Raw genomic sequence first — 26,639 nt, 5'->3', positions numbered from 1 at the left:
ATTCAAGTTCAATTAAATTTATTTGCATGACAATTTAAAATTAAAAAAAAACACCACTTGGTTACAATGTAACTAAAAAAATAGCATTGTAATGAATCTAATTTACCAAAATAATTTTAATAGTGTTAACAATTGAACCTGAATTTTAAAATATGTAAAATAGAATAACTAAACTCTTAAATTTAAAAGTATAAGGACTAAATTCTAAATTTATGAAAATTACAATTACTCTACATATTTTAACCTACAAATATATACTTTTGAAATGTTGAGAATGTTTGTTATGCTAATTAGTTGGTTTTGGAAAGCATAAGACAAATAATTAAAAGGCTAAAATGGTTGGTTTCTTTTTTCCCATTTTCCCTCAATTTGCAAATAGATAATATACAAGCATAACATAAAGAAGGGTTAATTGTACCTTACATCCCCAAATTATGTGCAAAATTTTAATTTGATAAATTTCAAAACATTCTTATTAATTCCTTAAATTAAAGTATCATTCTAATTGAGTCCTTCAACTAAAATGTTGTTTCAATTAGACTCTTCTACTAATTAAAGTGCCAAGTTTGGTGTTTAACGACAAAGTTATATGTTAGATTGATAGAAGAACTTGATTTTGATATGGTTCCAATTGGGCCTTTAAATTAAAGGATTGTTTCAATTAAGTCCTTCCATTACAAATGAACCAAGAACATCAAAACATCAGTCAAGAAATATCAGTCAAGAAATAATCCCATTACCTCATGCAAATCTAGGGGAAGATTGAGGAGCAACTAGGAGGGCCTGGAAGACCATCTTTGTCCAGGATAAGCACCAGGGGGAGATGGTGGTCTGTCAAGCTAACCAACTGGGCTGCCACCAAGTCTGCTGCCCTATTTGCAACTCGCTTATTAAACTGTACTTTCACCTATTGAATCTGAGCCAGGAGACTATCCACCCGAGGAAGTATGGACCTAAGCTTTCATCTATTCCTGGATTTCTATTGCTTGAGCTTTTGAACAACAATCTTCGAATCAGTTTCAAGAATAATCTTATCATAATTCTTCTTAAGTGCAAGCTCAATTCCTAATTTCATAGCTAAGGCTTCCACAACTTCAGGGCTATCAGTTATCACTTTTGATCCCTCCCCATCAACCAAAGTTCCAAGAGCATTCCTTACCACAACTCCCAGTCCTGCAGAGAGCCAGTGTCTTTATCAAAAGCTCCATCGCAATTAATTTTTAGCCATCACTTCTCTGGTTTGTTCCATGCCTTTGTGTCAGTCCCCGAATCTTCAGGCTCTCTTTGCCCAATGGTTCCATCTCAGTAGCTACTACTTTCATCTTCCTAATTGTGTACCCTACATCCACATTTTTACCTTGTAGAACTTTTTCACATTGCATTTTCCAGATGTACCATGTTGTATATAAACCATTCTAGTAATCAATTCCTTTCCCCTTATGCCATTCCTCAAAGATTCGATCATTTGATTGAGCCAAGAATCAAAAGTACTGATGTTTTCTCTCAGGAGATGTTTTCTCTTAGGATTCTCAGCCCAAAACAAGTTTCGAACCAAACGGCTCTCACCTACTTACAACTCAGCAATAAATGTTCCACTATTTCCTCCTCACTTCCACATATCTCACAAACAGGGCTAGGCAGACATCTCCTCTTCCATAACCCTAGTCTAGTAGGTAGGGCATTAGAGCATCATCTCCATAAAAAGATCTTCAGTTTACAGGGTACCTTCAACCTCCATATCAATTTCCAAATTTTGTTGTCTATGATACGTGAGGAAGATGGTCTTGCTCCTTCCCTTACTTGTACTTGATTGCACAGAAACTTGTAACCTGATTTCCCTGTGTATTTTCTTGAAGGGATGAACGGCCAAACAAGTTTGTCCTCACCCTCAATGTCATATATAATGGCTTTTTGTATCGTTTCCTTTTCCTCTTTTGATGACCAGCGTCCAATGGTAGAAAGATCTCATCTTTTCTTAATATTTCTGCAACTCTTATTGGTCTGCTTTCAGTTGCATCCTCAAGAGGTAATTCAATCAATTTACAGCTCTCAGTTCCCGCAATCCATCTATCCCCCCAAATCTGAACTTGATCTCCATTAATAATCTGCCAAAACATATTATTCTTCATAAATGCCTTAGCTTCTATCAGGCTACTCCAAGTTCAGGAAGCTCTCGACCCTCTACCAGCCTCAAAGAAAGAGTGATTTGGGTAGTATAATCCTTTTAGAACACGAACCCAAAGAGCCTTTAGTTCCTGTATGATTCTCCAGCATTTTTTCGCAAGAAGAGCAAGATTGAACAGTTCCAAATCTCTGAATCCAAGCCCTCCTTTTATCTTTTGTAGGTTATAAAGTGGTCGTGCCTCAAGACTATTTGCAGGTCGCTCCCGTAGGTAGTAGTTGTTGCATTGCGAGGCTATTGAAACTCATTTGTACCCTTAATAATAGTTATAGTAAAAATGTTGAGTTGAAATTTCGGACTCAATAAAGACAGATATGGCTACTGAATTAGGATGTGGACAATGACAAATATAAATGTTAAGCAAAATGTAGTCCGAGTTATGATCTTCATTTTCGATGAAGGAGCAAACCTGGTATACTGTATACACGAGTAAGCATGAGTAATGGAAGGGGACTGCTCACATCATATAGCTAGTGTTGATACACATTCAAGCAATTAAAATGCTGAAAACAAGGATAATTTGGATGCAATTTTAATGGGCATTTAAAGGCTATTCGGGTGGGCAATCAGCAACAATTTTGGCAAGAAATCAACAACGATTATCTGAAGCAAAAATCAGCAATAAAAGATTGCAATAAGCAGCTTATTTTGGTCGATGAAGATCAGAAGACTAATGAAACAGTTGGTGCAAACAAGAGTACAGGGCAGCAATATTTAGCAATGACTTAAAGCAAAAATGGGCAGCGAAAGTGGCAAGAATTCAATAAAAAAATTGTCATGAAAAACATCCAATGCTTCTTTAAAATGTCCTTTGTTGAACTAAGCCAAATATCATGGAATTCCAAGAACCAACATTTTTAACAGGCATTTTATCAAGCAACATACGAGCAAGCAGATATTTTCATGAAATCGTAAGTTTAGACTCAAGTCTTCTAGCCTACAACAAGCCTAAAGCAATTACATTAGTAAAACTTTTAATTTACCATTTAACTAAAATTTTATTTTGATATTTTGATATATTTTAATTTTATCATGCACACTTTATTACTTCCGTCAATTGTATATGTCTATACTTATTATTAATAAAACCTCTAACTAACTTTGTGTCACGAGTTAACCAGGTATCAAATCTGTTAGGAAATGACTAATATATCCTTTTATTAAATGACTATTATTATTATTTTGATGATAGTTTTGTTTTTCACACTTTTATATAATTTTTAAATAAAAAGAACTAAAATTAACACGTCTAAGGATTAAACTTGTACTTAATGAATTTATAAAGATAACATGTCTTTTATTAAATGACTAATCAGGTACAAGCTCGACTAGAAAATGACTAATATACCATTTTATTAAATGACTACTATTATTATTTTGATGACTTTTTTATCTTTTCATACTTTTATATAGTTTTTAAGTAAAAAAATAAAACTAACACGACTAAAAATTGAACCCGTGTGATGGGACAAGATCTTCGAATTTGGGATTTGCTTCTGCTGTTGTTGTGGTGAGAGATGCTATGGGAAGATGGCTTGAAGGTGTGGGTAGGAATATTGCTAGATGTAATGTTGAGTAGAGCTTTGAGCGATTTATGATGCCCTTATTTTGGCTTGGGATGTTAAATGGGATAATAACGTTATCGAATTGTGCCCACGCCCTTTCAACAATCTCGAACAATTCTCGTGGTAAGTTGAATAGAGATTTAGTAATTAGAATAAATGAACTTTGTAGTAGATAGTGGCAAGTGGTTTTATAGAAGGTAGCAAGAGAAGCTAATGCTTCAGCTCACATATTGGCTGGTGCAATGCAAAAGAATCCGTATGGGTCTATCAGGTTTAAGGAAATTCCTACAGATATTAATGAGTAAGTTCAGATTGAAGGGGTCTCAACTTATAGTGCAATTGCTTTATCTCTATAATTGATCTCTATTTTATTTACCAAAAAAAATTGAACCTGTGTTTAATAAATTTATAAACAAATTTTTTTATCATTACACTAATAACAATTATTGAGTAAACTTTAAATAAATTAGCATTTAACATAAAATATTTTCTCTCACCAATTTTGTATATCTATAATATATACATTATGTCCACTCGCAAATGTGTGTGATAGAAGTATTAAAATATATAATATTATTAAGTTCGATTAATTACTTAATTTCGAATCGAATTATTTGATAATCGAAATTTTTAAAAAAAATTAATTAATCCCGATCAAATTAAATTCAATGATCAATTGACTAATCTAACTAATTTGATTCAGTCAGTTAATTCGGTTAAAATCGAAAAATAACCAATTCATTGTCGTTGGATGCAGAAAATTAACGTTCTGGGATTGGTTTGCTTGATGTCAAGTGTAGTGAAAAAGATAGAATAAAAAATTAATAATTAAGAAAAATAAATAATAATATTTTATTCTTTTTAACGAAAAAAATTATAAATTATATTACCAAATAGAAAAACAAAGACAGGTGGTGCAATTTAATTGGTTGGAATTTTTTCAATGTTTGTTAAAAATTGGACCAAAAATTATAACTAATTAATATTTTAAGAATTAAATTAAGCTAAAAAAATGAGTATACTTCAATAGCAAAATAATTAAATAAAGCTAAAAAAACTAATCTAGCTTACGAGTTATTTATGTCGTTATTCGATTCGATAATGACATAGTTGAGTTTGAATACGATAATAACATAGTTGAGTTTGAATATTTTACTCGTACTAATATTTGGTTTAATCTAGGCTTATGAATTAGATAAGTTAGATAGATTTTGAGTCGGGTCACCTTTAGGTTTGGTTATTTTGAATTTGGATTAGCCTTGGATCTAATAATTTCATGTTTTGATCGTTTTGGATTTAGGTGATTCAAAATAAAAACTTAATATTTTTTAAGATTAAAATTGTTTTAAATTCAAATTAATTTAATCGAACTTTTTATGAATAAATCAAGAGTTAATTGCACCGAATATCCTTGAACTATGGTATTTATTCTAAATCAGTCTTTAAACTTCAAATAATTCCAATTAATCCCTAAATTATCGAGTTTATACCAATTAGGTCTTTCCATTACTAAAATCGTTAATTTAACTATTAAATAACTCATCAGATCTTACGTGACATAATTTAAAATGAAAATTTTAAGAAAAATAAATATTGTAAAAATATATATTTTAAAAATCTTAGTATTGAGGTTTTTGAACTTTTACAAATACAAAAGCTTTATCGGGTTCAAGCCAAGCCTCAATAGAATTTTAGGCTCATTTTCAAGGCTTGGTCTCGACCCAATCCAAAAAATGGGTCTAAAGTTTTGCCCAAATTCGGTCCAAATAAAAATGTTAAAATCCGAGTTTCGCCTTGCGCGGTTGTATTAAATTTTTTATAATACATCAAATACACTAAAAATATTAAAATAAATATTTCCTAATAAATTGAAAATAACTTAAAAATTATTTATACTTAAAGAACACTAACATAAATGCAACTTAGCAAGCAAATACCTATAAAATAGTAGCAAAATTAACAATAAAAGCAAATACCTATAAAATAGTAAAAAAAATTAACAATAAAATAAAATTTATACAATATTTAAACAATAACAACAAAATAGTAATAATATAATAGCGAAACAACACCAAAACAGTGACAAAATAGTAGTAAAAACAGTGAAAACAACAGCAAAAAGTAACAGGGTTTTTTTTTGCAAATTTAGGCTGAGCCAAAAAGAGCTTCCTCAAAGCCCAACCCATTTGTTGTTTTCTTCAAACTTATTTTTTGAATCTATATTTTTATTTATACCCTCTCACTTTTCAGATGATCTCAGGCCGGACCACCTTAATTAGGTCTACTCTTAAATCAAATTATATATGGGTGAAATCGGAATTTGATTTTTTAATTGGGGTATCAAAATGTGTATCAAGATTGGACTGTCAAATCTTACTTGGGATTGAAGCTAAATTAGTTTAATTGGGCATAACATACTCTTACAATACAATTTTCTAATAACTTGTGTTACACAATAAACACATACATACGTGGCCCAATTTATTATTTTCTTAGGCTAACGTAGTACTTTGGTTTTTGTTGAAATTTAAAAAAAAAATTGAGACAAATTGTAGGTGCCAAATCCTTTGAGCTTAAGTTTAGGTGTTTCACAAACCACGTTAAGTGGCAGCTAGTATTGGCTCTCTTTTAGCTTCAAATTTATCATGGTTTTGCTGCAATGTGATTGGGATGTTCATGTGGTGCATGTTTATCGAAAAGGTAACCAAGTAGTAGATAAAATGACAACTTTAGTCTTGGGTAGGCAATTCGACTTGAGTGTGTTGTATGAGTCTCTTTATGAAATCTCTAATAGAGGATGATAGTGGTGTAGGAACACGAAGAGTAGTCTCTACTTAGTTTGATTTTTTCTCTTTTCAACCAAAAATAAAATAAAATTGAAAGAGTAAAATTTATGACGTTTTGAATTTGAATCCCATTATGCATATGTATTTTATCTCTTTGTAAAAATAAAGGTGTTTTAATAAATTCACAATTGAGTAGGGACTCGTCGAGGGTGACATCAACTTGGTTAAAACTTTAAATGCTTACTAGGTTTTCTTACACCAAAATGTGGGTAATGAACTTGCGTATTGATATTATTGAACATGTGTTTGATCATTGGATTTGTAATTTTTAATTATTTTATTTAAAAATTATATAAAAATATAAAAAGATGAAAGTGTCATCATAATAATATTAATTATAATATAAAAGAATGAACATATCTCTAATTTCATAATTGAGTGAGTGATTCAATTAAGAGTGACACTAACTCAAATAAAATATTTAAATACAAATATCAAATTAGATAAATATAGATAAAAATGTAGATGAGAAAGGATTGTATGAAACTGTGATTCTACCTCATTCTTATACCTTTCCAAATTTCCAACTAAAAACACTAGAAACCAGGAGGAAAAAATTGATTTGTCATTCTCCTATTGGAGAGGGATAAGAATGACCTGAAATTACAGTTTCATACAATCCTTTCTCAATGTAGACACATAGATATATAGATATTAACTACAAAAATAAATTATTTAAGACTTTATCAAGACTAAAAAAAGAAAAAGATAACACAACTACTAACTTATATAAATTATTATATAGAATTTGACCTATTGAAAAGTTGTTTATTATTATTATTATTATATTTAATTAGTTTTGATGGAGTCTTAAATGATTTCTTTTGTAATTAATTGTAATATAAATTATTATATAAAATTATACCTATCCAAAAGTTCCTTTTTTTCTATTTTATTACTTTTGATGAAGTCTTAAATATTTTTTTAATCATTATATTAAATAATATATGGTTGATTTATTTTCTAAATTAATAAAATATATAAGCATTGAAAATTAAACTGGTTCTACTTGTTATTTTTAGGGAAAAATATCAAAACTATACATTAATTATAATTTAATGTGTAATTCTATACATGAATTTTGATTTTGTGCAATTTTATACATAATTTTTATTTGATTCAATTCTTGTAAATTAATAACACAATTATTGATATAACATCATTTTTTATTTATATATTGCACACATAAATAATTATATTTATCTAATATAAAAATAAATTAATGTATTTATTTATTTAAATGCATAGGATTAAATTAAAATTAAAACTTCAAGTATACATTTGAATCACAATTAGAATTTTATGTGTATAATTTTATTTGTATAGTAATTTAATAAATATATACAATTTATTATTGTAAAATTGAAAAGAAAAAAAATAATATTTATAATTAAATAATTTTATATGAATAATAATTATTTTAAAAAATAATATAATAATAAATAAAAATATAATTTATGATTTTTTATAAAATTTTAATTATTTATTAATAAAATTATTTTTAATAATTGTAATATTTATTTAAAATATTTTATTTCAACATATATATTTTAATTATTTATTTTATATATACATAAAATTTAACTTAATATCATTAATAATCATTTTTCATTCTCATTTCACCGTTACAGTTGTAATTGGATTCAAACATATATCTCACCTCTCATTCGCTATAGTAGCTAATCTCATTGTCTATTCAAAGGAAGCCTAATTTAGATATCATTCCCGATTATTCTCCGTTTATTTTCAAATATCAAACGAATTTTCATAATTTAACATGTAACACTATTTTATTAAAGTTACACGATCCTTTAAATATGGTTGAATTTCTTCATAATATTTATTGTGATTAATATAAGGGTTAACATTTAGTATACTGATAATATATTTTTTTTATTTCATAAATAATCTTAAAAAATTTAAAAATATTTTTTTAATATTTTATTATATTTTATAAAATATTTATCAAGTCTCTAACTTTAGAGTACCGAATATTTTGAATATAATAGTGAGAATTGATATGAAAATTTGGACCGTCTTTTTATTTTAATTTTATTTCCTTTGCTTTGCCTGAGGGCATGGCTAAATTTCCTCAAGCCAGCCATATGGGAGCACATTTTTATTGGGGGTTCATTAAATGGTTCTAGAAATGGTCAAAATTGCCCCCCACTTTGACTTTCTACGCTACCATGTGATGTGATAATAGCACTAGCATATGCTTATATTTTGTTAAATTTTGTTATTAGTCCCTATACTTTAATTTAATAATTTTTTAACCCTTATACTTTTTAAATTGGCCAATTTTGGTCTTGACTTAAAAGTGGCAGTTGGGTAAATTCAATTACTAGTCTTATAGGTACAATTGTAGATTTAGTTTATATTTTTCAATTAGATCATTCTAATTCCTTACACTTTTTGAACTTTGACAGTCGTTAATCCTTTAACAAGATTTTTAATGAGTAATATATGAAAATGACAAACGAATATGACATTATACATATGATATAATATGTTTGGCATATCATATTTTGAAAGGAGTAAAGTTTAACTTGATGAACTTAACAGTTATCATTCGAAAAGAAAATGGACTAAAAATTACGAAATTAAAGTATAATAATTAAATCCAAAACTTTCGTAAAGTACAGAGGTTAATAGCATAATTTAATCTTTTTAAATTTAATAATTAAAAATTAAACAAAACCCTTAATTATTTATGATCCTAACTTGGGATCTATGAATGAGAAATAATTAAACTTGCTTAAAAACTAATAAACCCTAGATTTTCTAATTTTTTTAATGAATTAATCTCTCCAATTCCAACACCCTCCATGCATGCATCACATCCCACCTTTTTACCTCTTTTCTTGTTTCTTTGGTCAACTCCTCTTATTTTTATTTTTAAAATTTATTTTAAAATACGAGAAAAAATCGGATTCGATTAATAGAGACTAATCTTTCTAAGGTTCGCGTCTGTCTTTTTTAACGATGTCATTTTCAAGATTTAAATCCAAGTTTTTTCTATATCATTGAGCTTTAAAAACGATATTATTAAAAGGACTACTATTTTTTTTACTATTCGTGTACAAATTTACACGTTACATTAATTGTACATTAAATATAATTTTTTATTAAATTTCATTTTGAAATAATTATGTAAATCAATCGAGTTAAATCCGAATTTTTTATTTCTCTTATAAATTAGGTACCCAAGGTTTCATACTCCTCATTTTCTTCACCAAAAACTCTCAATATATATATCCAACAAGCTCCCCTAGAATCCAAGCCTTGAACATTTCCATTTCCTTCACCCCAAAAAGAAAAATACTCAAGAAGGAAATGGAACTCACAAAAATTATCATCACCATAGCTCTAAGCTTCACCATAACAATGGCAATGGCAGATCAATCACCATTGCCATCGACAAGAGTGAGCCGTTTCCTTCAAGCCAATAACCCAAGAGCGGCAAACCAATGCAAGTACAACGAGGGGATTTGCGGCGCCACCTCGACTTGTTGCAACAATAAGTGCGTGGACTTGGTAACGGACAGCAACAATTGCGGGGCGTGCCAGAACAAGTGCAAGTACACAGAGGTTTGTTGCCGGGGAGAGTGCGTCAACGTCTCGTTCGATAAAAGGCATTGCGGTGGGTGCAATCACCGGTGCGCTCCCAACGAGTTGTGTGTCTATGGAATGTGTAATTACGCTTGATTTCGATTACGAATTCTTTTGAGGTTCGTGATTTATATTCGTATATACAATAAAAAAAAAAGAACCAATAAAGGTGACTTCGATATATAAGTATATATAAAGTGTATTATTTTTCTTTCATTTAGTGAAAGAAAATATTTTTCTTCATAAGTACACTTCTTCTAGTTCATGTAATGGTATAGCTGAAATTTTCTTAGCAAAATTACTTCATGTTGCTACAGTCATATGACCAATTGCTTCATAGATTTTGCAAAGAGTCATCTAGAATTAGTTTTTTTTTGAAAATGTGGGGGTGAGAATAGTTATGATTATGAATGTAATTATCATTTTATTTTTATTTTGTTACGTACCATTATATATATTTTATATAAATGGAAATTTGCGGTATCCGATCTTGATAGAATTGAATTTTAGTTCGATTAGTATCGGTATTGTTGTCAGTACAGGAAGACGTGAGTTCGAGTGCGCTGAAGTATATTGTCCTCCTATTTAAGGGTTGGGGAGGGGCTATGGGTAATTTTAAACATTGTATAAAAAAACAGATATGATAAGAACCTATAATGAGATTATATTAAAAAAATAAATTTTTATTAATGTTTTTCTAATAAATGGTGAATATAATTAAGTCATTAATTTAGTGACAAAAGATTTCATTTGCTTCGAAGTTTTTTTTTTAATCAAAACTGGTCCTTAAACTATTAGTTTCGTCCCATTTAAGGATAAATTGAGATAAAATTGATGGTTAAAGGTTCACTTTTGACTAAAAAAAAGTTTAGGGATCAATATGAGAATTAAGGTATAGTTTAAGAGCCAATTTATGAATAAAACCAAAAATAAATGGTATATTCAATTAAACAATGTTGTCATTATTTAAAAAAGGAAAAAACAAGTTAATAAAAATAAGGAAAGCAGAGGAAGTGAATGTGAATCATAAATTGAAATGGTATAATGACTCATTTGGTCCTCCAAAGTTATAAAAAAGTCATTATGGACTTGAATCCGCGAATCCGCGTAGTAAAAATTGACATCCTTGAGATTCTCACTCTGGGTGAACTGGTGAACTAGAAGAAAACAGTTATTGAAAGACCAGGGACTGCTAGAGATCATCTTCTTCAAATCCACAACATGATAAAACTGGATCAAATAGAACCAGGGATTCAAATAGTGAGCCGATATCAGAATAGCGGCCGTTATATAGCGGTAGCGGCACCGTCCGAAACCGCTTTTGCTGAAAATAGCGGTGTGAAGCGGAGTCACGCCAATAGCGGTGGGTCGCGGCCGCAACTTAACGGGTAACGGCCAATTGCGGCAATAACGGGCCGCTATTCCCGTTATTTTCCGTTACAGTAAATTTTAAAAAAAAAAGTCATCCCCTCAAACAAAAATCGACAGAAACAGTAAAAAACAAAAGGGAATATATTCCCGCACCTGCAAAGTGCAAAATCAGAGAGCTTTCAATAAAAAAAAAGTAAAAAGAAGTCAAAGAAACAAAAAAAGTAATCAAAACTCAAAACCAATAGAAAAAGAAATATGAAATTCTGTTTCTTATATATGGGCAAACAACAAGCAGCAGATGAAAGCAAGGAGCCGAGCCAACTGCCGAGGACTTGAATCTGAAAAGCAAACCCATCTATTTCCTCTTCGAAGTACTTCTAGGTTTCTTCCAGTTCTTTTTCAGCCCTTCTAAGTTCTAAGCCAGTATTCCTTTACCTGGTTTTTCACACTTTCAAGTTTCAATAGCAGTAGAGATTTGGCCATTTTTGTTGATAGTCTGATGAGTTGGAGCCTTGGAGCCTTGGAGGCTACTGGTTAGGGTTAGGGAATAGAAAGAATCGTTTCATTTTCTTTTAATTTTTTTGTTTTTGTTTTTGTTTGTGGCTTTATTGGCAATTGGCATGCTGCTCTGTTTTGTTTCTTCTTTGACTCTTGTTTTACTCATTAATTAGGGGCAGCCACCGTCCATTTTAACCACTAGAAAATAGGCATGTAAATTGTGCTTTTATCCACCTATCCATTGTTAAAATTTGTCTTAAAATAATTATTTGAAAATTTCTTTATTAAATTTAAATATATATATATAAATTTCTGGACACAATTTTTAATATGACATGGACTTCATATATAAAGTTGTGTTTTCATATCATATTAATAAAGATTTATAAGTGCTAGAAAACATTCTAAAATCATTAAAAGTGAATTTTTATAATTATAATTATAATTACTATGTTTTACAATAAGTTGTGCGAATTTGAAAAAAAATCACGATCGCGATACATGCAGTGACCGCAATAGCGTCTGTTATGTCCGCGACCGCGACAAACGCGACGTGACCGAAAACGCGACCGCAATTTAAATCCCTGAATAGAACCCATTCCCATTGATCGACTTAATCTTAGCACCCCGGAGTCGCCGCCATAGAGATAAAAAGGGTTCTTTCCATAGCCGCAAAGTTTATGGCTCTTTCAACCAAAAATTTCCCGACAAGACAAAGCTCGTAATCAATATTAATCGGGGTGAGATCCTCAGGACCCAAAACCAACTACGCTTCCTCCTCTTCTAAAGTGAGATTCGCAATTGCCTGTTCTAACGCAGTAGCTAATGCCCTTTCTCAAATATCTACTGCTGCTTTTTATGTCGTGCTAGTGCTTCAAAGTGAGTTGATCACTCGAATAGAAATACTTGGCTACAAGGTCTAGAGTAGATTTAAAATATCCTGGTCTTTTGCAACCTTGACAAATACCAACTGCTGTGTGAATTGATATCTCGTTAGATTTTATTGAAGGTGTTCCTAAACCTAACGGGAAGAGTGTTGTATTGGTGGTGGTCGACCGGCTTAGTAAGTAGAGTTATTTCATTGCTCTTGAACACCCTTTTACGACAACAAGTATAGCCCAAGCCTTGACAGTGTTTACAAACTACATGGGATTCCTCAAAGTATAGTTTCTGACCAACAGAATATTTTTGTCAGCACGTTTTGGAAGGAGCTTTTCCGAGGTAGTCAATAGGAGTGCTGAGACGTATCTTGGTTGCGTGTCAGGGGAGCGACTTAGGGATTGGTGAAAATGGCTTCCGCTTGCCGAGTGGTGGTACAACACATTATTTCACACTGCTACGAAGACAACTCCTTATGAAATTATTTACGAACAACCTGCACCTACACACATGCTTTATTTGCCATGCAAGACAGAACCTTAAAGGCTAGGGAGGCCGCAATTCAATTTTCACTGCTCGGTAGTATGACCGCCCCCCCGGGGGGGGGTTGTATATGTCAAACTCCAGCCATATCGACAAAAATCCCTGGTAAACAAGTAGTTTATGAAGTTAGCACCCCAAGTATTTCAGGCCATACCAGATTGTTGAGCACATAGGAGCTGTTGCTTATAAGCTTCTACTGCCAGAGGAAGCTAAAGTTCACCCTGTTTTCCACGTATCTCAACTAAAAAACATGTTCCGACTCTATAACATCTACCACAACTTGATGCGGATGGTACTACTGCAAAGGAACCGATTGTTATGCTCGATAGGCACATGGTCAAATGGAAAAACAGAGCAGTGACTGAAGTGTTGGCTCAATTGAGCAATTGTTTTCCTGAAGATGCAACTTGGGTTAAGTCCAAATTTCCATTTTAAATCTAAGGAAGTCGAGGAATCTTTTGGAAAATCCAATTCAATGGATGGAAAAAGCGGATCAAGGGGAGTTTTCCAGTGAACTTTTGTCGCTAATGAATTGTGGCCAAGCAGCATCTGGTGAAGAGAAAATGACAAAAAGGAAAAAGGAAAAAAGAAACAGAAAAGCGAAGGAAAATGGAAAGGGAAGGAAAAGAAATAAAAACATTAGAAAGAAGGTTAATTTATCCAAATAGTCACTTTTGTTCACCTTCAGATTACATTTTAATTACGTATGTTCGAAATATTGCGTTTTAGTCATTTACATTAACATATTGTAACATTTTAGTCACTGAACCGTTAATTGATGTTAATGGTATAACGGACATGACAAGTTAAATCATCATTCCAAACAAATATTTTAGGTTAAATTATATAATTGGCTTCCATATTTTTTTTGTTTGAGCAATTTAATCTTTTTGTTTTATTTTTTTTAACTTTATATTTTTTTCTTTATTTTCTATTCTATTTTGCTTCTCTCTCTTGTTTTCCTCACTTCTTCATTTCTTTTAAGATAGTTTTTTTTTTATATTTTCTATTTGTTAAAACTTTTTTATGTTTATGAAAAAAGAAAAGGCGAAAGTTGAAACTAAAATAAAACTTGTTTCGCATATTCTCACCCCACAATTATAAACCCTTATCTTCCATCATCGTTTTAACGAACCAATTTGGATATCTCAATAACCTAGCCTACAAGCTCGGCTCACTCGAAGACCTCGTTAGTTGTGACTTATAAGAATCCACCCTCAACAAAGTTTCTCAAGCCCGTTACCTTAACTTCCTAACCAACCCTTATGACCACCTTATCTTACCTACAACATCCTTGCCATTTCAAAATTATGTTATTTCATGGATTCTTCAAACGAGCTCTACACTCTCAATGACTAAAATAACCACCATACGAAATTTATCCATAATTTAGTGATTAATGGTGTAGTTTATAATAATAAAAATAATAATAACAATAACAATAACAATATGCCAAATACATGAAAGTCACACTACAAATGAGCTAAAAGTTTAGTCACCTAACTACTAGTATTTTTTTTTGGTCACTTAACTCTGAAAAGTTACAAAATGGTCACCCAACTATTCAATATTATCTTTTTAGTCATCAGTGGACTAACGTGACAGCTTTTAAAATTGATATTATAACAAATTTAATCATTAACATTTATATATTGTGTTAATTTAGTCTTGATTTTGAAAAATCTAACCCTTAACATTTACACATTGTATTCCGTCACATAGCTTGATACATCCGTACTAGCAACGTTAGTTTATACTAAAGTGGCTTTAATAACCAATTTGGTGGTGACATACAATAACCCCTCAAAATGTCATGTATTAAACATGAATAAAAAATCTTTAAAAATAAAAAAATTAATAAAAAAGTATGACACAAAGTAACGATGTGACTGAATATAAATACAAATAACAAGTACCAACTATTTTGTAATAATATAAACCTACTTAAGCATTTTGTAAAGGAGTCCCCACAAAAATGTTGCTGTTTTCATTTCCCTAACCCTAGGCTTGGTGGTATTTTCTGAGGAGCTACTATGGTCTTTTTTTATTATTATTTATAGCAAGACCTTCTAGGGTCGTTTGTGCTTTAATCATTTGTCGTATCTCTCACTTTCACCTTTTTAATGAATACCACCAAAAAACAAGTTGATGAATTGTTTTTATATTTTTTAATTATTTTCATTGCATGTTGATTAGAGAACCATCAATTACTCCCAACTTGTTAAAGTCAGTTGTAGCTCGCTTCATTTGATTCCACCACATTACTATCGAGTGCATGTGGTGCGTGTGAAACAACTCGGCAAACGCCTGTAAGAGTTTGTGGTATGTCACTTTCACTTTTTTTAATGAATACCATTGTATATTCCAGAGTTGATGAATTGTTTTATATATCTTAATTATTTTTATTGCATGTTGGTTAGAGAAATATCAATTACTCCGAACTTGGTAAAATCAGTTGTAGCTTAGCTTCAGTTGATTATCGATGTCATCTCTTTCAACTATTTCTTGGTGATAAACTCTAGTGAATCGTTGAGAAATGGATTTCGTGAGCCCAGTCCTTGACATCGTCCCTCGTTTGTGGGATTTCGGTGTCAAGCATGTGGCGCATGTGAAACACCTCGGCGAACGCCTAGAAGAGTTGAGAACTGCAATGGATGACCTCAGTGACCACAGAGATGATGTGAAGGAAAGAGTAGAGATGGGTTTTGAGGTCACAACCGGAGATGGTTACAAAGCGAGTGAAAAGATGGTTGAGCAAAGTAGAAACTATTGAGGAGCAAGTAGTTGCCCTTATCCATGAAGGAAATCTTCAGGTTGAGAGGAAATGTCTTGGCTGCTGTCCCAGGAATTTGCAGACAGCATACAAGATCGGGAAGAAAGTGCTAAAGAAGACAGCAGAAGTGAAGGAACTGTTACAAAATGGGTATTTTGCAACCCTCACTGAAAGGCTGCCCTCAGAATGGGTATCATCCCGTTCCACCCCCCCGTGTAGCCCTCAGATGGTGGCTCACTTTCCTATGGAGAATACCGTTGGCCTATAGTCCAAGGTTGAAGACGTTTGGGAAAAAATTGAGGATGAAAACGTTGGGATTATTGGTTTATACGGAATCGGTGGGGTTGGTAAAACAACCCTCTTGAAGAAAATCAACAATGAATTCTCTACCCGGGACCATGTGTTTGATAGCGTGATTTGGGTTACGCAATCCAAAGCAACAAAAGTTGAGGAATTTCAAGATATCGTTCGGAGGAAATTGGAGATTTCAGATGACATATGGCAAAAGTGTTCAAACGAGAACAACAGAGCGTGTGAGATATCCAGGCTCTTGAGCGGTACAAGGTTTGTGTTGCTATTGGATGATGTGCGGAAGGGGTTCTTCAAATCCCAACTCACCAGTTTAGGCATCCCCTTACCAAACAAGGGAAATGGGTGTAAAATAATATTTACTACCCGTTCGGAGGAGTTGTGCGGTTACTTAGGTGCTCAACGGAGAATTAAAGTGGAATGTCTCCCACCAGAACAAGCCCTGAGTTTATTTTCGATGACGGTAGGGGAGGACATCTTAAATTCTAATCCAGAGATTCCGAAGTTGGCTGAAATTGTTACCGCAAGGTGCAGTGGTTTGCCACTTGCACTGCTCACTGTTGGGAGTGTCATGGCTAGTAGGAAGAGTCACCATGATTGGATCTGTGCAGTTGAGATGTTGCAAAGCTACCCATCAGAATTTTCAGGTATGGGAGATCTAGTGTTTCCCCCGATCAAGTTTAGCTATGACAGCCTCACCTCTCCCATCGCTAGAAAATGTTTTCTATATTTTCCTATATTCCCAGAGAACTGCACGATAAGCGTCGATGAGCTTATCGACCTTTGCATAGGAGAGGGTCTTTTAGTTGGAACAAGTTCACGCTAGCAAGGAGAATTCATTATTAGGACTTTAAAGCTTTCATGTTTGCTGGAAGGTGACGAATCTATGGAATTTGTTTGGATGCATGAAATGATCCGAGACATGGCACTGTGGCTGGCCCGTGACGAAGAGAAAAATAAGAACAAGGTTTTGGTAGCAAGAAGTGGGAGGCTTACCGATCAAGAGTTCAGCAAATGGGCAGACTCAAGTTGGGTCTCCTTGTGGGGTAGTAGTGACAAAGAGATCATCCATTACCCACCAACTTGCCCTAATCTCTCGACTCTGCTCATAAGAGATACACTGGTCAACGCAGTTCCTGGTGGCTTCTTCGAGTTCATGACTGGTTTGACAGCTTTAGATTTATCGGGTAATCAAGGATTGGTTGAGTTGCCTCCGGAGATTGGAAGATTGAGAATCCTGCAGTACCTAAATTTGTCATTAACAAGCATAACCAAGCTACCAACGGGCCTTTCGAATTTGAGAAACCTGAGGTGTTTGTTACTGGATTATACTATGCATCTTAAAGAGATCCCACCGAAGGAGGTGATGTCTTCTCTTTCACTGTTGCAGGTGTATAGTAAAATGAATGGGGTGACGGAGTACTTTGATGAAGTGAAGGTTTCAGTTGATGATGAACTTGCTTTCTTGAAGGTGTTGGAGGGATTTAGTTGCATGAATAAGATTTGTATCACCATATTTTGTCACCCCTCTGTTGAAAAGATATTCAGCTCATACACCAAACGATCATGCATTAGAAAATTAAAACTTATCGATTGCACGGGATTTACTTCACTATGCGCTGTCCATGCATTACCAAATTTAGGGAAACTTGAGATATTTCGTTGTTGTTCACTTCGAGAAATCAGAAAGCCAGGTTGGGGTGAGTTTCACAACCTTCGTCAGGTTCACGTAGGTGTTTGCCCACTGTTGCCAAACTATTGCCTTGCTTATGCTAGAAATCTTGAGATCCTCACAATTCTCGACTGTCAGTCTATGAAACAAGTTATAAGTGAGGAGGAGATAGTAGGAGATGAACAAGATACAAGTGAGGAGGAGATAGGAGGAGATGAAGTCTTCCAAAATCTAAAGACGCTTTCTTTGACTTGTTTGCCAAGTCTGGAAACCATCTGCCGCTTGCCCAAGTCCTTTTCTTCTCCTATAGAGATCGAAGTATCTCGGTGCCCATGTTTGAGGCAACTTCCATTTGACGATGAAAACGTAGATTTCCTGAAGAAAATCAGAGGAGAATTAGAGTGGTGGGCAGCTTTGGATTGGGACAGTGATTTTGTTAAGGTCGCCTGTAGCTTCAAATTTAAATCCACCTCTGCACCCTCAGGAAAGGCCAAAGAAATGATCGCTTCCACTAGCAAGAAAAAAACAGCCAAGGCTTCTAAATCATGATGGCTCTAACTTGATTATGTTGTGTGCTTGCCTGTGTTTAGTTGTTATCTATTTATTTCTCATTTTTATCCAAAACGAGACTGGTAGATTCTCGCCATTCATAACTTTGTAGGTCTCAATTAGTAGGACTTAGGTTTTCACAAGCCTCTTGGTGGTCTTCTGGTAACTATAGAATGCTAGGACATGGAGCTTTTTCAAGGAAAGGCAATGGTACCACAAGATGATCTTAGCAGTGCCCCGAACCTCCACCAAGGCTTCAGAGTTCACAATTTCATTTGCTCCCCCATGTTGCCTAGGAGGCCAAGAGTTCTGAGGTGGGAAGCCTTGCTTGGTGAGCAGCTCAAGATCAATGTTGATGCAGCCTAGATTTCTAAGGAGCCTGTTGCGCACAACGTCTCGATGGAGCTTGTGATACTCATTCAGCTGAGGTTGGACGTCTTAGGATGGGTAGGGAGCATGGATTCCACCACATTACTATTGAGTCCATCTGCTTTTCTGTTGTTAATAAACTTTTGTTTATGTGATTTTTCAGTATGCCTATAGGTTGGTTAATGGGCTTGCGCATCGGTTAGCCCCTTACACCTTGAGGACAACATTGATTTATCATTTGGTTTGAATAATCCGGATGTGATTCAATTTTGATTTTGTGTGATTTTATAAATAAAATTTTGATTTAATTTAATTTTTTACAAATTACTAATAATATTATTAAATTAGTACCATTTCGTATCGATATATTAAATCAAAAGTAAAGTTTCATGAATATAAATAAACCATAATTTAAGTTTCGCATGTATAATTACACCAAATTTAGTATTTAATCGAATTTTTTGAGTTTGAATTTTTTACCTTATTTTTTTGTCAATTTAGTCCATGCATTTGACAATTATTCCCACATTGGGATCTGAATTTTTTTTGTCCAAATTAGTCCTTGTTATTTCCTTAAAAACCTTAAAGTTCAAGTCTTATTATGAGAACAATTACCAAGTTCAGGTCTCAATACGAGAACAAATACTAGGTTCAGGGACTAACTGGGACAAAGAAAAGTTCAAACTCTAATATTAAATTTGTTGCCAAATTCAAGCTTAAAGTAATCATTTAACCTAAACTTAAATATAATAGTTTAGCTAAACTAACCATTTATCTTAGGTGTGAAACTAGACAGGTCAATTGAGTTTATTTTGGTCGAATCAAACTAGATTGAGTTAATCTAAATTTTAAAAATTTTGACTCAACTCGATTTGAATCATTTGATCAACTTTGATTTTGAATCGATCGAACGGTGAAAATATATAGTAACATTAGAATAATGTATCTTAAGGGTGAAACTACGAAACTAGACATATCAATTAAATAAAGATATTTACAGAATTATTATATAGGTGAATTGAAATTTAGATAATTAATTTAGCCGAAATTATGATTAATTAGGGCTTAGGGACTAAATTATAAAATCTAATCACCATAGATTTTTATTAGAAAATGACTTAAGGACTTAAATTATAATTAACCTAATGTCCAAAATGATAATTAAATCATTTTTCAATAGGTGATAGTTCATTATAATAATAATGTGACCGAATATAAATTCTTCGAAAATTTAAATACCAACTAAATATAAATTTGAAGATTTAGGAACATAATAATATAAACCTACTTAAGCTTTTTGTAAAGGAGTCCCCACTAAAAAGTTGCTGTTCAATTTCCCTGACCCTAGGCTTGGTTGTATTTTCTCAGGAGCTTCTATGGTATTTTTTCATTGCATGTTGATTAGAGAACCATCAATTACTCCCAACTTATTTGATTGTCGTTGAGAAATGGATTTGGCGAGCCCAATCCTTGATATCGTCCCTCGTTTGTGGGGTTTCGGTGCCAAGCATGTAGCGCATTTGAAACACCTCGGCAAACGCCTAGAAGAGTTGAGAACTGCAATGGATAACCTCAGTGACCAGAGAGATGAAATGAAGGAAAAAGTAAAGATGGGTGTCAGGGGAGCGACTAAGGGATTGGTGAAAATGGCTTCCACTTGCCGAGTGGTGGTACAACACATCATTTCACACTGCTACGAAGACAACTCCTTACGAAATTATCTACCAACAACCTGCACCTACACACATGCCTTATTTGCCATGCGAGACAGGACATTAAAGACTAGGGAGGCCGCAATTCAATTGCTTAAATTTCATTGGGATCGATGCAACAACAGTAACAAAAATAGCACTGCTCGGTAGTATGACGTGGGGGGTTTTGTATATGTCAAACTCCAGCCATTTCGACAAAAATCCTTGGTAAACAAGTAGTATATGAAGTTAGCACGCCAAGTATTTCGGGCCATACCAGATTGTTGAGCACATAGGAGCTGTTGCTTATAAGCTTCTACTGCCAGAGGAAGCTAAAGTTCACCCTGTTTTCCACGTATCTCAACTAAAAAACATGTACTGTCTCTATAACATCTACCACAACTTGATGCGAACGGTACTACTGCAAAGGCACATGATCAAATGGAAAAACAGAGCAGTGACTGAAGTGTTGGTTCAATTGAGCAATTGTTTTCCTGAAGATGCAACTTGGGTTAAGTCCAAATTTCCATTTTAAATCTAAGGAAGTCGAGGAATCTTTTGGAAAATCCAATTCAATGGATGGAAAAAGCTGATCAAGGGGACTTTTCGAGTGAACTTTTGTTTAGATTTGTCGCTAATGAATTGTGGCCGACAAGCAGCGTTTGGTGAAGAGAAAATGACAAAAAGGAAAAAAAAAAAAGAAACAGAAAAGCGAAGGAAAATGGAAAAGGAAGGAAAAGAAAGAAAAACATTAGATAGAAAGAAGATAATCTATTAAAATACCCGGTTTTGTTTATTTTCAGATTACAGTTTAATTATATATATTTAAAATATTACGTTTTAGTTACTTACGTTAATATATTGTAACATTTTTGTCATTGAACCGTTAATTACTATTGACGGTATAACGGACGTGGCAGATTAAATTATCATTTAAAACAAAAATTTTAGGTTAAATTATATAATTTTTGTTAAAACTTTTTTTTATGTTTATAAAAAAGGAAAGGCGAAAGCTGAAACAAAAATAAAACTTGTTTCGCATATTCTCACCCTACAATTACAAACCTTCATTGTCTATCATCGTTTTAACGAACCAATTTGGATATCTCAATAACCTAGTCTATAAGCTCGCCTCACTTGAAGACTTCATTAGTTGTGACTTATAGCAGCACTCCACCCTCTACAAAGTTTTCTAAGCCGGTTACCTTAACTTCCTAACCAACCCTTACGACCACCTTATTTATCGTACCTACAACATTCTCGCCCTCTCAAAATTATGTTGTTTCATGGATTCTTCAAACGAGTTCTACATTTTTAATGACTAAAATGACCACCATACGAAACTTATCCATAGTTTAGTGATTAATGGTGTAGTTTATAATAATAATATGCCAAATACATGAAAGTCGCACTACAAATGAGCTAAAAGTTTAGTCACTTAACTATTAGTATTTCTTTTGTCACTTAACTCTAAAAAGTTACAAAATGGTCACCCAACTATTCAATTTTGTCTTTTTGGTCATCGGTGGAGTAACGTGACAACTTTTAAAATTGATATTATGGCAAATTTAACTATTAACATTTATATATTATGTCAATTTAGTCTATAAATTATAAAGATATAGACTATAAAAAATTAAAATTTCATTTGATCTCCCTTAAAAATTTGTTCTAGTTTCGTCCTTGCTGTATGGATGTGGTTTTGTCCAAACTATTGATTCTTTTCAAGTTATCATATTAAACAAGAAGTTCTCTTAACATGATTAGATGTGCTAATGGTAATAATCAACACAACAAGTGGTTGGTTGTTGTTATTGATGGTAGATATTCTAGTTTCGGTTATAATAATAGTCACAAAATAGTTATTTAACTATTGATTTTGATTTTTTTTAGTCATTAGCGGGTTAACGTGGCAGCTTTTAATATTAGTATAATAGTAACTTTAACCCTCAATATTTATATTTTGTGTCAATTTAGTATTGATTCTAAAAAACTTAACTCCCAATATTTACACATTATATTTTGTCAAATAATTTGGTGCATCTTACCATCGTTAATTTGTATTGATGTGACATTAATAACTAATTCGATGATGACATACAACTTCCTCTCATAATGATACATGTCAAATATAAATTAAAAAAAAATTTAAAAATAAAAATTAATAAAAATATTACAAAAACTAACTATGCTAGTGCAGAAGTACCAAATTATTACAATTTTAAAGACAATATATATTAATTGTAGTGACGGAGTCAGAAATTTTCTTTTAAGGAATCTAAATTAAATTATATAATTGTACGAGGGTGAAAATATAATTTCAGCATTTTATAATTTATATCTTTATATCCTTTAAACAATTAAATTAATTTTTTATTACTTTTAACAACTGCAAACCAGGCACTGGTTAGCTGTAAAGTATATTGTATCCTACATAAAATATTTTGTAATAATATAAGCCTACTTAAAGCTTTTGGTAATGGAGTTTTTGGTATGTCACTTTCACTTCTTTGTAATGAAAACCACCGTATATTCCGGAGTTGATGAATTGTTTTATATATTTTAATTATTTTTATTGCATGCTGGTTAGAGAAATATGAATTACTCCGAACTTGTTAAGATCAGTTGTAGCTTAGCTTCATTTACTTCTTGGTCATAAACTCTAGTGAATCGTTGAGAAATGGATATCGTGTCCCCAATCCTTAACATCATCCCTCGTTTGTGGGATTTCAGTGTCAGGCATGTGGCGCATGTCAAACACCTCCGCAAACGCCTAGAAGAGTTGAGAACTGCAATGGATGAACTCAGTGACCACAGAGATGATGTGAGAGAAAGAGTAAAGATGGGTGTGAGGTCCCAACAGGAGATGGTTACGAAGCGAGTGAAAAGATGGTTGAGCAAAGTAGAAACTATTGAGCAGCAAGTAATTGCCCTTATCCATGAAGGAAATCTTCAGGTTGAGAGGAAATGTCTTGGCTGCTGTCCCAGGAATTTGCAGACAGCCTACAAGATCGGGAAGGAAGTGTTAAAGAAGACAGCAGAAGTGAAGGAACTGTTAAACAATGGGGATTTTGCAACCGTCACTAAAAGGCTGCCCACCCGACCATCCCCTCCCACCCCCCCGCGTCGCCCTCAGCTGGTGGCTCAATTTCCTATGGAGAATACCGTTGGCCTAGACTCCAAGGTTAAAGACGTATGGGAAAAAATTGAGGATGGAAACGTTGGGATTATTGGTTTATACGGAATCGGTGGGGTTGGTAAAACAACCCTCTTGAAGAAAATCAACAATGAATTCTCGATCCGAAACCATGAGTTTGATAGCGTGATTTGGGTTACACAATCCAAAGCAACAAAAGTTCAGGAATTTCAAGATATCGTTCGGAGGAAATTGGAGATCTCAGATGACATATGGCAAAAGTGTTCAAACGAGAACGACAGAGCGTGTGAGATATTCGGGCTCTTGAGAGGTACAAGGTTTGTGTTGCTATTGGATGATGTGCGGAAGAGCTTCTTCAAATCCCAACTCACCAGTTTAGGCATCCCCTTACCTAACAAGAAAAATGGCTCCAAAATAATATTTACTACCCGTTCGGAGGAGTTGTGCGGTCTCAAGAGAGAATTAAAGTGGAATGTCTACAATCAGAACAAGCCCTGAGTTTGTTTTCTATGACGGTAGGGGATCACATCTTAAATTCTAATCCTGAGATTCCGAAGTTGGCTGAAATTGTTTCCGCAAGGTGCAGTGGTTTGCCACTCGCACTGCTCACTGTTGGGAGTGTCATGGCTAGTAGGAAGAGTTACCATGATTGGATCTGTGCAGTTGAGATGTTGCAAAGCTACCCATCGGAATTTTCAGGTATGGGAGATCAAGTGTTCCCTCCTATCAAGTTTAGCTATGACAGCCTCACCTCTCCCATCGCTAGAAAATGTTTTCTATATTGTTCTATATTCCCAGAGAACTGCACGATAAGCGTCGATGAGCTTATCGACCTTTGGATAGGAGAGGGTCTTTTAGATGGAACAAGGCCACGCGAGCAAGGAGAATTCATCATTAGCACTTTAAAGCTTTCATGTTTGCTGGAAGGTGATGAATCTATGGAATTTGTTTGGATGCATGAAATGATCCGAGACATGGCACTGTGGCTAGCCCGTGACAAAGAGAAAAATAGAACAAGGTTTTGGTAGCAAGAAGTGGGAGGCTTACCGATCAAGAATTCCACAAATGGATAGACTCAAGTTGGGTCTCCTTGTGGGGTTGTAGAGACAGAGACATCATCCATTACCCACCAATTTGCCCTAATCTCTCGACTCTGCTCATAAGAGATACACTGGTCAAGGCATTTCCTGGTGGCTTCTTCGAGTTCATGACTGTTTTGACAGCTTTAGATTTATCGGGTAATCAAGGATTGGTTGAGTTGCCTCCGGAGATTGGAAGATTGAGATTCCTGAAGTACCTAAATTTGTCATTAACAAGCATAACCAAGCTACCTACGGGCCTTGCGAATTTGAGAAACCTGAGGTGTTTGTTATTAGATTATACTATGCATCTTACAAAGATTCCACCAAGGGAGGTGATGTCTTGTTTTTCACTGTTGCAGGTTTATAGTAAAATGAATAGGGTGATTGAGTACTTTGATGAAGTGAAAGTTTCAGTTGATGATGAACTTGCCTTCTTAGATGTGTTGGGGGGATTTAGGCACATGAATAAGATTCGTATCACCTTATTTTGTCACCCCTCTGTTGAAAAGATATTCAGCTCATACACCATACAAGAATGCATTAGAAAATTAAAACTCATCGATTGCACGGGATTGACTTCACTTTGTCCTAACTATGCATTACCAAATTTAGGGAAACTTGAGATATTTCGTTGTTGTTCACTTCAAGAAATCAGAAAGCCAGATTGGGGTGAGTTTCACAACCTTCGTCAGGTTCACGTAGGTGTTTGCCCACTGTTGCCAAACCTGACTTGCCTTGCTTATGCTAGAAATCTTGAGATCCTCACAATTCTCGACTGTCAGTCTATGAAACAAGTTATAAGTGAGGAGGAGATGGTAGGAGATGAAGTTTTCCCAAAGCTAAAGACGCTTTCTCTGACTTGTTTGCCAAGTCTGGAAACCATCTGCTGCTTACCCAAGTCCTTTTCTTCTCCTATAGAGATCGAAGTATCTCGGTGCCCATGTTTGAGGCAACTTCCATTTGACGATGAAAGTGTAGATTTCCTGAAGAAAATCAGAGGAGAATTAGAGTGGTGGGCAGCTTTGGACTGGGGCAGTGATTTTGTTAAGGACGCCTGTAGCTTCAAATTTAAATCCATCTCTGCACCCTCAGGAAATGCCAAAGAAATGACCGCTTCTACCAGCAAGGAAAAAACAGCCAGTGGTTCTAAATCATGATGGCTCTAACTGGACTATTTTGTGTGCTTGCGTGTGTTTAGTTGTTATCTATTTACTTGTCATTTTTATCCAAAACGAGACTGGTAGATTTTCGCTATTCATAACTTTATAGGGCCCAATTAGTAGGACTTAGGCTTTCACAAGCCTCTTGGTGGTCTTCTGGTAACTATGGAATGCTAGGACAAGGAGCCTTTTCAAGGAAAGGCAATGGTACCATAAGATGATCTTAGTAGTGCCCTGACCCTCCAGAAAGACTTAAGATTGTGCCCCCATGTTGCCTAGGAGGCCAGGAGTTCTGAGGTAGGAAGCCTTGCTTGGTGAGCAGCTCAAGATCAATGTTGATGCAGCCTAGATTTCTAAGGAGCGTGTTGCAGCCTTCAGTGC

At 33.8% G+C, this 26,639-nt stretch overlaps 4 protein-coding genes across 4 annotated transcripts; all 4 read left to right on the top strand.

Moving 5' to 3' along the window:
* The first annotated feature begins 16,032 nt into the window (after positions 1-16,032).
* LOC107932735 (probable disease resistance protein At5g63020) lies at positions 16,033-17,404 on the top strand. Its single transcript, XM_016864821.2, has 3 exons — positions 16,033-16,245; positions 16,310-16,459; positions 16,538-17,404. Exons 1-3 carry the CDS (start codon positions 16,033-16,035, stop codon positions 17,402-17,404), a joined length of 1,230 nt encoding a protein of 409 aa, XP_016720310.2.
* Positions 17,405-17,500: 96 nt separating this feature from the next.
* Positions 17,501-18,799, top strand: LOC107932736 (disease resistance protein SUMM2-like). Its single transcript, XM_041111014.1, has one exon. The coding sequence runs from the start codon at positions 17,501-17,503 to the stop codon at positions 18,797-18,799; it is 1,299 nt and encodes a 432-aa protein (XP_040966948.1).
* A 4,740-nt stretch (positions 18,800-23,539) lies between these two features.
* LOC107932737 (probable disease resistance protein At5g63020) lies at positions 23,540-24,514 on the top strand. Its single transcript, XM_016864824.1, has one exon. It carries the CDS (start codon positions 23,540-23,542, stop codon positions 24,512-24,514), a length of 975 nt encoding a protein of 324 aa, XP_016720313.1.
* Positions 24,515-24,525: 11 nt separating this feature from the next.
* On the top strand, positions 24,526-26,255 carry LOC107932738 (disease resistance protein SUMM2-like). Its single transcript, XM_016864825.1, has 3 exons — positions 24,526-24,715; positions 24,815-25,034; positions 25,121-26,255. Exons 1-3 carry the CDS (start codon positions 24,526-24,528, stop codon positions 26,253-26,255), a joined length of 1,545 nt encoding a protein of 514 aa, XP_016720314.1.
* The last annotated feature ends 384 nt before the right edge of the window (positions 26,256-26,639 follow it).

The sequence above is a fragment of the Gossypium hirsutum genome, chromosome A04 (genome assembly GCF_007990345.1).
Source record: "Gossypium hirsutum isolate 1008001.06 chromosome A04, Gossypium_hirsutum_v2.1, whole genome shotgun sequence".
NCBI lineage: Eukaryota > Viridiplantae > Streptophyta > Magnoliopsida > Malvales > Malvaceae > Gossypium > Gossypium hirsutum.
This window is presented reverse-complemented; position numbering and strand designations above follow the sequence as displayed.